Below are 13,605 nucleotides of genomic sequence, written 5' to 3'. Positions count from 1 at the left end.
CTAAGTAATACAGAGATAAATTAACTCCTCTATAAGCTCTTGTTTTACTTAACAGTGAATACTTGTGACATTATCAACGTGCTTTATGCTTTGTTTCTCCTAGTACTACCTGTATGGTAAATTAGACCTCTGTCTGTCCATCTGCCAGCGACTTTGAGAGTCTTCATGGTCTTAATGGAAAAAGTTAGAAATGGGTAGATTCAGATTGGATGTTAGGAAGAAGTTCTTCCCCATGAGGGTGGTGAGACACTGGAACAGGTTGCCCAGGGATCTGGTAGAAGCCTCATCCCTGGAGGTTTTTAAGACCAGGCTCTGAGCAACCATGTAGTGCCCGTGGCAGGGGGTTGGAACTAGATGATCCTTGAGGTCCCTTCCAACCCTAACAATTCTATGCTCCTGTGATTCTATGCTGGTGACAGAAAACACCCATTGACTTCTCTGGTTTAAATTAGTGCCCCTTTCTGAAATCCCTGACAACATTATTCTTTTACAAGAAGATAGGGCAGATGACAGGACTGCATTTTTCACAGATCTATAAATATTACATCTAGGAAGGGCCATTTTAATAACCTGCTCTGACTACTTCTGTGTTGCAGGTCGTAGATTTTATCTGACTACTCCTTCATTTTAGACCAATAATTTCTGACTGAACTAGAACATACATTCTTCTTTTCTTGAAGCATTACTCTTGATTTAAAGTCTCTGCAGCGGGAAATATTAATATTGCCACTGTGAATTCTAACTCAATTATATTTTCCATTCTTTTATAAAAGTGGCAATATTCCAGAGGAATGTGGATTTTCCTTTGTTTCATGTTTTGGTTGTTCTACAGCTTTTAGTCCTTGCATTTCTGGTATCTATCTGTCTGCTAGATGAAACAACTTACAGTGCCACATAGCTTTCACCTAAGCTATTATTGACTGGTGCTTCTGACTGTCTCTAGTGTGCAGCATCATGAGTTCTTTCTATTATTGGGTAGATCTATTTCAGAGTGTACAGAGAAGGGAAATATTCTCTTGGCATGTACCTCTAGTTCATTGTAGGTTTTGGTTATAACCTTGCCACCTAAAAAATACTGTGTTTATGAAAGCTGGCATGCAATTGAAAATGACAAATATAAAGCAGGTGCTCCCCTTTGCATTCTGTTTAGAAGGCTGGAGTCTAGGTGTGATAAACCTGCAGTGCTTTAGCAGGTCACACAAATTGTTCTGGCTAAGCCATCCCTGAAGCTTTCTTAGCCATGAGCAAGGAGTTGCTCCACATGTGTAACTAAAGAGTGTGTAGTCACGTTGGCTCATCTGGATTTTGATTATTTGCTAGGATTGCTCTTAGGCACAGAGCAAAACTATACATGTGAATATTTAAGAGTTATTTGCTAGAGGGCATTGCCCTTGATTTGGTAAGAGGTTACCTGAGTGTTGTTTAGCCTGGAGAAGAGGAGGCTCAGGGGAGACCTTCCTGCTCTCTACAGCTTCCTCAAAGGAGGTTGTAGACAGGTGGGCTTGGTCTCTTCTCCCAGGCAACCACCAACAGAATGAGAGGACACAGTCTCAAGCTGTGCCAGGGGAAGTTTAGGCTGGATATTAGGAAGAAATTCTTCACAGAAAGAGTAATTGGCCTTTGGAATGTGCTGCCCAGGGAGGTGGTGGAGTCCCCATCACTGGAGGTGTTTAGGAAGAGACTGGATGGGGTGCTTGGTGCCATGGTTTAGTTGTCATGAGGTCTTAGATATTACATAATAGGTTGATGATCTCTGAGGTTTTTTCCAACCTGGTTGATTCTGTGATTCTGGGAAAGTTGTACTACTTGTCTATGTTTTATTTATGGAGTTTGGATTTCATAATGTTTGGAAAGAAAAAATGTATAGAAAATTTCTTGGTATGATTCAAGAAACTTAAAGTAATACCCCACTGTCTTGCTAAGTATTTGTTCTGAGCAGAATAACCCCTTTATCTTACCATTTTCCACAGCTGTTATTACAAAGCCATGCCATGTATACTTGGCTTTTTTAGCAAAATGCAGCAGCTGCTTCAAAGGCTATCTACTCTTCTGAAAGAAACTATTTATCAGAAAATTATCAGCCTAGGTGAAAGGGGAAACTGTTTGCACTTTGCTAGTGCCAAAGGGCTGATCTAATAAAAAACAGCTCATGTAAGTCACCTACATTGCATTATACAGGTGCTAAGGCAGCGACGGTCATGATTGCAAATGAGCACTTAGGATATTTCACACTCAGCAAAATAAATGTTCTGTGGCTTGCTGTATAAGACTTTACATCTCTGTGTAAACCATATCACAACACTAAAATTACTTCCAGTTCTGGGCCACTCAGTTTAGGAAAGATGTTGAGTTGCTGGAATGTGTCCAGAGAAGGGCAACAAAGTTGGTGAGGGGTTTGGAGCACAGCCCTATGAGGAGAGGCTGAGGGAGCTGGGGTTGCTTAGCCTGGAGAAGAGGAGGCTCAGAGGAGACCTTATTGCTCTCTACAACTACCTGAAAGGAGGTTGTAGATAGGCAGGGGTTGGTCTCTTCTCCCAGGCAGCCAGCACCAGAACAAGAGGACACAGTCTCAGGCTGCACCTGGGGAGGTTCACACTGGATGTTAGGAAGAAATTCTACACTGAGAGAGTCATTTGCCATTGGAATGTGCTGCCCGGGGAGGTGGTGGAGTCACCATCACTGGAGGTATTTAGGAGGAGACTGGATGGGGCACTTGGTTGCATGGTTTACTTGATTAGGTGGTGTTGGATGATGGGTTGGACATGATGATCTTGCAGGTCTCTTCCAACCTTAGTTACTGTGATACTGTGGATTATTCTATTATATTCTATTCTACCTCAAAGTAATCTTTTTTTTTGGTTTGGCAAAAAAGGCAGTGATGCATAAAACTCCAATCAGTCTAGTACAAACTCACACATAGGATCTGCTCCTGTAATCAGCTTTGTTAAGGCTCTGCTAGGGGCCAAGCTTCAATATGAGCTTGAGTTCAGAATCAGTTGTGTGCAATTTAGACTGTGAAGTTACAAGTTGAGATTGTTTAGCATTGTCCAAAGAGCCTAATTGCTATGTGAATGAAGCCCAAAATAACTCTGGGAAACCTAGTCATCATGTGTATAAATGTGAAAGGAAACCTGTAGGTAAAGTTGGTATTTCTGAACAAACAGAAATACTGTAAGCATAAACTGCATGGGTCTTTTGTTTTCTTCAAGCCAAAGTTTTCTGGGGCCAGAACATGAACACCTAGCCGTGGGGAAAGGTTAACCATGCTGCTACAATAGCTACAGCTTCTCCAGCGTGCAGCAGGGGAGGAGTGGGGAAATACCAGCTGTGCCTCATCAGTCATTGTTTTCATATGAGCTACGACTGCATTTGCATAGCACTTACCAGGAACAGTTGCTTTTGGGTGGTGGTGTGCTGTAGCATTCAGACCAGCTCAAGGTACTGGGTTTTGTTAGGGAAGTACTAAAACTGAGGGATGTGGTGGCTGTTTGGTGTTTTGGTGCTTTGTTTGTTTCCCCCCTTCCACCCCCTCCTCTTTTCTTTTTTGTTTGTTTTGGTTGGTTGGTTTTGTTTGTTTTGGGGTTGGCCCCCCCTTCCAGTTTGTTGCCTATGTTGCCAGCTGTTTATCTGTTATTGATACTGCTTGCATGCCTTGAATATGCTTTGAAGTACAATTATTTAAAGCATAGCTCTTCATATTAGGGGTCTTTGTACTATTTCATCAAAAGGAAAGTGTGGCTTGCAATGTTCCTATTAAGGTGAAGCTAGCTCTTGCAGGACAGGTGAAGGTACTTGTTTAAAAACCTAGGAGTTTGCATGGACCTTGTCTCATAAGTTCTTCTTTCTTGCTCCTTTTGTTTTTATTTCCTTTCTACAGATCTCTGTTAATGAGTATGTAATTAGTGTTTGATACCAGAAGGGAAGTTGTAGTCGGGGGTGGGTGGGGATGGGGTGTTGGTCTCTTCTCCCAGGCAATCAGCACCAGAGCTAGAGGACACGGTCTCAAGCAGCACGAGGAGAGGTTTAGGCTGGATGTTAGGAAGAAGTTCTTCCCAGAAAGAGTGATTTGGCATTGGAATGGGCTGCCTGGAGAGGTGGTGGAGTCACCATCACTGGAGGTGTTTAGGAAGAGACTGGATGGAGCGTTTGGTGCCATGTTTTAGTTGATCAGATGGTGTTGGAAGCTAGGTTGGACTAGATGATCTTGAAGGTCTTTTCCAACCTGGTTAATTCTATTCTGTTCTATTCTAAATGCAAATAATTTGCAGGATAATGTGGCAGTGAATATTTTTTTGAATTGCTGTGTCCAGCTTCAAGGAAAGTAGGACAGCAGATAGTGGTTCTTGTTCAGCCGGGTTCCTGGTGAGAAAATTGAGCTGTGATTTAGTCAGCTTGTTCAGCATGGCCTCTGGACTTAGATCTAGTCTACTGATTTATTAAAATGAAAAGCAAACAAAATAAGAGCTTCTTTTAAAATGATACTTATTTTTGGTGATTATCTTTCCACATTGTAGTGGAAGAAATGAGCATTTCTGTGTATGGATTTGTATTCCTTATCATCATTGTAACATTTTAAAGAGTAGGATAGTTGGTTTTCCCAGTGGGGAAAGGCCACTAGAGATGTGTATTAAGGCCTGAAGTACAGAACATAATCATAAAGGATGTAGAATATGGGGCAAATAGTGAAGTCAGAGTGTGCTGAAGATACTAAGCTCTTGCAAAAAGCTTTTATGATAATAGATTATTGGATTTCATCTGCAGTTTTATTACTCTATATAGATTAATGTGAAATAATATATATGAAAGTAGGAAAAGGGTTCTATTTCTACATTAAATGAATTTCTATATGTAATGAATCTTGAGCCATCTATTATAATTCAGGAAAAAAGTTACAGCAGCTAGTTGTATTTTAAGTGTCAGCTTAGTAGTTGTTGAAAGAACAAATAATGTTAGGATGGGAATAGAGAACAAAGTGGAAATCATTATTATGCTACTGTGCAAATTCATGGTTCACTTGCATTTTGAATGATATGCCTGATCTCTGTGTTGCATCTCAGAAAGCATATAGGGGAATACAAAAGATACATGAAATACCAGCAGTGGGGGTGATCAAATGCAGGTATTGCATACAGGGAACAACTAAATAAGCAAGGATTTTCAAGCTGGAAAGGGGACAGTGGAGAGAAGGGAGGGAAGGAATAATTCTGAGTGAGATGAAGCATGTGAACAGGGTATCATTATTCATCCTCTCATCCAATACTTAATGATGTCAGTTAAATTGCCAAGAGGTAGGCTCAGGACAAAACCAGTTCAGATGTCTCTTCATATTTATGTGGAAATCATCCCTGCAGGATGTTCTAGATGCTGCAAGTTTACGTGAGCTTACATGGTCAAACTCTTAGGAGAAACGTTAACCTAAAACCAATATAGAGGTGCAGCATGGGCTGAGAATGTGCCTGGGCTGTAAGTTAAAGGTGGTGTAACACTGCTGGGAGCATCTGTAGAGATTTAAAGGCTTTCCTGGTAGCCACTGTAGACTGCTGTCATTTTGTGTGAAGGATAATATAAATTTTATGTAATACTTTCTTGCTACTGAACTAGAAGAACTAGAAACCTTATTACTGTGCAGAGTAAGAAAGCCACTCAATGACATAAAGTAAACAGAATTGGATATTTTTTTTGTTGCTGGTTGGGTGTGTGTGTTTGTTTGTTTGTGTTTTTTGGGGGGGGGGAGTGAGGATAAATAGTGTGCTAAGAAATATGAAGAGAGATTTTAGTCTTTCCCCAGTCCCAAATTTTCTTCCAAATTCAGAAATAATCTATTGGCATGTTGATAATATGTGTTCAGTTATGCTGTCTCTGCTTTATTACAGCTCTCTTTCCCCCCCTCCCCTTTTTTTCCTTTTGTAGGTTAACAGAACCTTCTGGATATTTAACAGATGGACCAATAAATTATAAATACAAAACTAAATGCACATGGTTGATTGAAGGATAGTAAGTATTTGTTTTCCTAGCTTACATTTTGTGAGAGTTTGGTACTGTGGATTGTACAGATCTGAAGAACTCCTCAAGTAGAAACTGCATATGGATACAATATAAACAATTTTGGATTTGTTTTTGCCTTTTTTTTTTTTTTTGGTGTGTGTGTTTGAATGCAACAAACATTAAAACAAAAAAAAAACAACAGAAAGAAAATGAAAGGAGGATTTTTCAGGGTTGCTCATAGCTGGCCAAGTTCCATTCTCATTTACATTGTTGGCAAAAGTTAGACTGACATTGGAATTTGGCCATTGCTGCGAGCTCTCAAAACCCTGTGATAAATTCTCTGCCTGTTTGAATACCTTTACATAAATTCCAAATATGTTACAGAATCTTGTGATTTAACTCATTATCTTACTCTTCCAGTGAGAAATCCAGAAAGGCTTCACATACAGAACGCTTCCAGCCTAAGGATAGTTATTCAGTTACATGCTGTCCAAAAGTTAGTGCTGCTATAACGTATTTTCTTTTGCATTTTAGTTTTCCTCAAGGACTTAATTTTAAAATCACATTGTGCCCACAATTGATGAAGAGTTTAGATGCCTCATGTCTGTTGCTAATTTTTCAGTCAATGCAGCACAGCTACAAAAAGAAATAAATGAAACATATGCATTAGTATGACAAGGGTTAAAAGAATCACAGAATCAGTCAGGGTTGGAAGGGACCACAAGGGTCATCTAGTTCAAATCTCCCTGCCATGGGCAGGGACACCTTACACTAGATCAGGCTGGCCAGAGCCTCATTAAGCCTGGTCTTAAACACCTCCAGGGACGGGGCCTCAGCCACCTCCCTGGACAACCCATTCCAGGGTTTCACCACTCTCATGGTGAAGAACTTCTTCCTCAGGTCCAGTCTGAATCTCCCCACCTCCAGCTTCATTCCATTCCCCCTAGTCCTGTCACTACCTGATATCCTAAGTCCCTCCCCAGCCTTCTTTTAGGCCCCCTTCAGATACTGGAAGGCCACAATAAGGTCACCTCGGAGCCTTCTTTTCTGCAGACTGAACAGCCCCAACTCCTTCAGTCTGTTCAGCTGGGCCGTGGGTCAGAATTTTGCTGAAGAACTCAGCTAGATCTGAGCACTGCTAACGTTGCAAAAGAAAACTACCCCCTTCTGTATACCTGTGTTGTCATAATCTTAGTTACTTTAGATGTCTACTCTGTTGTTCAACAATGATTTATTCAATCAAATTTTCTCTTCACTGTGAGGGTGGTGAGACACTGGAACAGTCTCCCTAAAGAGGTGGCGAAAGCCCCATCCCTGGAGGTTTTTAAGGCCAGGCTGGATGTGGCTCTGAGCAGCCTGATCTAGGGTGAGGTGTCCCTGCCCATGGCAGGGGGGTTGGAACTAGATGATCCTTGGGGTCCCTTCCAACCCTAACAAAGGTACGATTCTATGAATTTTGTTCTGCTGGCATGCAGATTGTAATTTAAACACATCAGTAATGAAGTTATAGGTAGTTTGTGAAATCAGTTTGGTGGAAGCTTCAGTATTTGGGTAGCTAGGCTTTAGCTGAATATGTTTGTGATATAGGTAGACTTCTTTAACCGAGCTAGCTCAGGTCTATTTGCACTGTGCTGCGCTGTGCTGAGGTGGAAACAAGCCTGTATGCAAACTCTCCTCTGAATCTAGTCTTCACTCTGCTCCTCCTCTTTGCAGGAGGCTGTAGAGTGTGTAGCAGGAGGAAACAATATGCTGCACAGTATGTGGAAAAGTAATGCAACCCAGTACCATAGTGCAAAATGTCAACACATATGGATGCTGCATATGTATCAAATTTTCTTAAAAACTGAAAGAAGAACTCTCTCCAAGTGATTTCTGGAAAAAAATCCCCACAACAACAACAAACAACCTGAAAAAACCAAACAACAGAACATGTTTTCCAAACTGACAAAGTGCACCCAAGTAGAGGGGGGGAAAGAATAAAATACTTTAGTAAGTATGTATTTAGTGAAAATAATCAGGATGTTTAATGGAATATCTGTGGGAGTCTGCTTTGAAATTCCATTCTGTCGCATGAAAAAGTTCCCCTTTCAGAAATCTTGCAGTCCCCATCTGGCTGTCTACCAAAACCTGATGAAATCTGACTGCCAGGTGTCAGATAAGGAGGGGTGGGGAAGGAAGAACCGCCCCCCCCCCATCCCCTCCCCAGTATAGTACTGGAATGAGGACATGTAGATGATTTTTGTCTTACAAGAATTTTTTAAACCTCATAGTCCTGACATTGTAAAGTAAAACTAGTGTATTACAATGGGACATTTAACTGCTAAAAATTTGTGGTTCTGAATAGTGATAAAACCTGGTGAGAACTTAAGTCTGCTCAAGTTACTTTGGGGGTTATCAGACTTGGAGTGGAGGTGTTATTTTTGACATTTTCAAAGATGAAGTGAAATACTTGTTTGCTCTGTGTTTTGTTATTTGACACCAACATGTTTAGTTCTTGAAATGTTTCAATAGCCCTGACATGATCAATTTTGCTTTAAGCTCTTTGTCTTCTGAGCTTAACACTTCTGTAAATAATGTTTCACTTGTTATTTTTTCAGCCCAAACGCCATACTGAGGTTAAGATTTAATCACTTTGCCACAGAATGTAGTTGGGACCACATGTATGTGTATGATGGAGATTCAATATATGCACCTTTAATAGCTGTGTTCAGGTGAGTGTATTTATTTGCTTTTTGGTCCAAAGAGTCAAGTATAGACAGTTTTACATCGTGAAGAATAAAATAACATTAAAGGCTTTAATTTGAGTTGCTTGCTTGGTTCTTTTAATTTTGTGGGAGCATGCATGTGAAGTCATATTAAAAATAAAGTGCAAACCCACTACATTTTCTGTTAGGTGGTAGTGGCAGAAATCCATTATGTGGCTTGTATTTGTTGCTGACATTGCATGGAGTGTTAATGCTTATAGACTGTCAATCAGAAATGTGTTTTCCTGTAGGCTTCCAATAATGTCCCCTGAGTTTTAATGTGCATTAAAATTGGCACTGGCTGATGATGTTAGTCTCTGATGCTACTTAAGGGAGAACTGCAATCTGTGGCTCAGGCAGTGTTGTGCTATGTATAAGTTATGAAAAGTGTCTGCTAAATGCCTTCTTCATTTCTATATGTGAAGAGGCTTGTTCAGGGCATTTGATATGAAAACTGTCTTAAGCTCTAATTTTGGAATTATTTCTATATCTCTTAACACCTTTCCAGAACCTGGCCTTTTGTGGAAATTACTTAATTATTGTACTTTCCAGGTTTGAAGTTCTTTAACAAAACAAACTTCTAAAGGTGCAAATATTATGTAGAAACAGAATTCACGCTTAGATGCAGTGTTAAGCACCAGTCTGGAGGATATATATACACAATTCAAAGTTAAGTTTCTAAAATCATACTGACAGTGCATGCACCCTCAGAATAATCTCATGGGAATACAGAATACAAAATTAACCAGGCTGGAAAAAGACCTTTGAGATCATCAAGTCCAACCTATGACCTAACAGCATCTAACCAACTAAACCATGGCACATCTAGTCACTTTTTAAACACTTCCAGTGATGGTGACTCCACCACTGTCCTGGGCAGCCCATTCCAATGGGCAATGCTGAAATCTTGCATTACTGTGTGAGAGAAGAGGTTTCTTGTTTTGTTGTCCTGTGAAAAGCTGCCTTACATTACAGAAGCTTGGCCAAGTTTTATATACACTTTATATATATATACATAAAAGAAGTTTTAAGTGAGATTTATATATATTTTCTCTATATATAATTAAACACAATAACTAACTTGCTCCTTTCTTTTCTCCCTCGCTCCTTTCTTTTCTCCCTCGCTCCTTTCTTTTCTCCCTCGCTCCTTTCTTTTCTCCCTCGCTCCTTTCTTTTCTCCCTCGCTCCTTTCTTTTCTCTCTCGCTCCTTTCTTTTCTCCCTCTTTTTGTTTTTAATTATTATTTTTTTTTATCCAAAGGCTGACTAAAAGCATTATTCTCATTTTCTTTCCCAGTGGTCTAATAGTCCCCGAAGTGCGTGGAAATGAAACCGTTCCTGAAGTAGTTACTACATCTGGCTATGCATTGCTACACTTTTTCAGTGATGCTGCTTATAACCTGACTGGATTTAACATTTTTTACTCGTAAGTACTTTTGAATAATCAATGACATTGTTAATTTCCCTGTCGAAATTCTACTGTCCTGAGTGAAGCTATATGACCATTCCAAGATGGTTTCTCCTATCTCATGTGTGTATCCCTTCCAGTACTTATCTACCACCTGTAGCTGCCATATGGAAAAGGAGGGAGATTAGATCTGCTGCCACGCCAATTCCCTGCTCTTCAACTGGGATCACTTGCTGATAGATTTATTTTTTGTTCATTTTTTTTCCCTTCCTCAATATACTTCTATGACATTCGAAACTGAAGTGCTGCTTTTATTTTTATGCCAGCCACTAGGGTTGTATGCCATTTTTTTTCTCTACTTCTTGGGCACCTTCCTTTCCTACTTTTCATTGTGGTCTGTATTTTGCTTTCATGATTCTTATCTTCATTGTCCTTTGTCCACTTTTTAGTTTCTTTGAGGGCAAAGTCTAATCTGCTCCAACTATGCTTTTTCCTCCAGCCTGCTTTTCTGTGTCTGCAGCTCTGCAGATGCATATGATAGATCTGAGCCTTCACCTTCTCACATGCAGCAACTGTTAGTTGCAAGTTCTATCTCATTTGGGACATGCTTGTGACACAATATAATGTCTGTTTATACTGGATGTTCTAGTTAAATAGGGGATTGCTTAGTCCTCTTTCTTTGTGTGATAGTTTTCCCATGACTGAAGATACTCTTCTTCCTTCCTTCCTTTCAATTCCTTCAGCTTCTGAAATACCGTTTTTGAGATGTGGTAGCCAGTGCTTTACTTGAAGTGTGGAAGTGTATGTAGCATTTTTGTCATATTCTTTATTAATTTAAAGTTCCTATTTGTGTTTCTGACCATAGGTTTACTCTTGGCAGAGTTCCTTGTTAAATTGTCTATGGAAAGACTGTTTCTGTTTCAACAGCAGTTTGCCTGTTTTCTACCAGATGATAAACAGCCATTCAGAATTTGGGCAACCTCATTAAATATCTTATCACAGTATAACTAAGGTTGGAAGAGACCTCGAGGATCATAGAGTCCAACCTGTCACCACAGACCTCATAATTAGACCATGGCACCAAGTGCCATGTCCAATTTCCTCTTGAACACCTCCAGGGACGGTGACTCTACCACCTCCCTGGGCAGCACATTCCAATGACGAAGGACTCGCTCAGTGAAGAACTTTCTCCTCACTTCGAGTCTAAACCTCCCCTGGTGCAGCTTGAGACTGTGTCCCCTTGTTCTGGTGCTGGTTGCCTGGGAGAAGAGACCAACCCCTTCCTGGCCACAACCACCTTTCAGGTAGTTGTAGAGGGCAATGAGGTCACCCCTGATCCTCCTCTTCTCCAGGCTAAAATCTTGTATTGGAAAAGGCAGTCTAGAAGACTGAATATCTTAATTTTTGTCAGTTGATGTCAGTAAAATCCAATCACCTGGCTGACTTCTCTGCTGTGATTAGGCACATTTTTCAGTTATCCCTGAAGCTTTTTGTTGCACTTTTTTTGCTTGTTTGTGTTGGGAGCAAATGGCATTATGACATAGCATTCTCAAGATATGAGTATGTGCTCTGCATTCTTTTATGACTCAGTAATGTGGTGCATGCTAGATAGCATTACTGAATATTTTGGGAGAAGATTTAAAATAAGTGGGAAAAAAACCTTCCAGTTTTTAATTCTATTACATGTATTACTCACAAAATTTTATGTACTCTTTTCTTCTTCTTCTATTTCAATGGGTGCTTTGAAATGTCTTTTTTTTTTTCAAATGAGCCAATACCAATTCATTTAATGGTGAAAGAAGTACCTATGATTGCTTTTCATAGCTGCATTAACTGACTAAAATCCCATGCCAATTACAAACAACAATAGTTACTTCAGAACTCTCTGAGTAAATTTTGTGTTCCTTGGAGTCAGGAAGCCTGCTTCCAACTCTCTTGATCCAGTTTTTCTCATTCTGTTTGCATCCTTATCAAAACTGTTTGCAGAGGAATGCTTCTACTTTCAAACTGGTATCTTTCTGTTATTGCTGGCAAAACTTAACTCTTCACGTTCCTGCAGAGCACTCTTCCTGTGAAGGGAGAGGTTCCTCATGGCAGTTAATGCCATGTGTGGCATTTTCATTTCAGATGTGGAATTTTCTTTTTTGGTAGTGTAACAGAATCAATCCTCTGAGGTGTGAGAGTCTCTTAGAAAATGAAAACACCTCTCCTGACTGTCCTTCTACGACTGCACTTGGGCAAAGGCCAGCCTTCAGCTCACTTTTTCCCAGTTCTTTCTTCATTTGGTATGAGCAAGTAACACTATGAATGCTCTCACATCTGCAGGGAGCAGTCTGTGTTATCATCAGGGATTTGTAGTAACAGTTTATTCAGATTTTTCAACCCAACCCTTTGCTGTGAGTCACCAAAAGAGGTTTCAAATCTTTTTTGGATTTCACCAGGCACATACTGCCTGCCATTATGTTTGTGGAAAATCTTTGACCCACATACTTCAGTGTCCTCCCTCCCAGGGAATTGCCCGTGTTTCTGGACCCAGTTTGCATACTTTTGCAGTGCAGTTGCCAGTGATCAGGGGGTTTAGTTGGGCGTATCACAGCAGTGCTAACTTCAGTAACAGTCACAGACTTCTCTCAGCGCAGCCTTTCCTCTTCCTGCATCTCTGACTGCAGAGCTAAGGAGGCAAGATTAAGGTGGCTCTACTATTAAGAATTTAAGATATAAAGTGCTGCCTGTAAGTAATGTCAGGGTACTAGCCATGTTGTATTTTTCCTTACAAACCTTTTCCAGTTTTGTTGTTAACAGTATGTTAGACATACTGTTTTATAGCACGGACCAAAGCCACTTGGGAAACCCCTCTGACTGTAAGCCTGTGGTGGAGAGTTTAAGGGTTACTGCTTGCAGTCACTTCCAGCGTGGATGTTCCTAGAGATAATAAACATTTGAAGTGACTGACTGGAGTTCTGATACTGGAACAGAGGAAAGAGTAGATGGTGATCTGTCCAGGCAGGGCCTGTCCTTCTGCTTAATGTCAATACTTCTTGTTAATGAATGTGATGTTTGTGATCCTGTCTGCAGCACAGACCTTGTGTTTAAGCCTGGATGAGCACCCTTTCAGCTCACTTGTCTGTGAGGTCGTGATTACACTTGTATTTTGTCAGTAGATAGAAGAAGGAACTTTAATAAATAACTCTTGGAATAGAATCATAGAATCAACCAGGTTGGAAAAGACCTCAGAGATCATCAAGTCCAACCTATTACCTAATACCTAACACCTCATGGCTTTAAGTGCCACATCCAATCCCCTCTTGAACACCTCCAGAGACTGGGACTCTGCTGCCTCCCTGTGCAGCACATTCCAATTGCCAATTACTCTTTCTGTGAAGAACTTTCTCCTCACCTCAAGCCTAAACTTCCCCTGGTGCAGCTGGAGACTGTGTCCTCTTGTTCTGGTGCTGGTTGCCTGGGAGAAG

General features: G+C 40.5%; 1 protein-coding gene across 1 annotated transcript in view; it reads left to right on the top strand.

Annotated features, from left to right (window-relative positions):
• ATRNL1 (attractin like 1) overlaps positions 1–13,605 on the top strand; it is a 570,802-nt gene that overhangs the window by 33,796 nt on the left and 523,401 nt on the right. Inside the window, exons 2-4 of the mRNA XM_009905632.2 lie at positions 5,911–5,994; positions 8,583–8,696; positions 10,025–10,153. Of these exons, the coding sequence (XP_009903934.2) occupies positions 5,911–5,994; positions 8,583–8,696; positions 10,025–10,153 (327 nt within the window). The remainder of the gene's footprint in view (positions 1–5,910; positions 5,995–8,582; positions 8,697–10,024; positions 10,154–13,605) is intronic.

The sequence above is a fragment of the Dryobates pubescens genome, chromosome 8 (genome assembly GCF_014839835.1).
Source record: "Dryobates pubescens isolate bDryPub1 chromosome 8, bDryPub1.pri, whole genome shotgun sequence".
NCBI lineage: Eukaryota > Metazoa > Chordata > Aves > Piciformes > Picidae > Dryobates > Dryobates pubescens.
The sequence above is the reverse complement of the archived record's forward strand: the minus strand, read 5'-3'. Positions and strand labels throughout refer to the sequence as shown.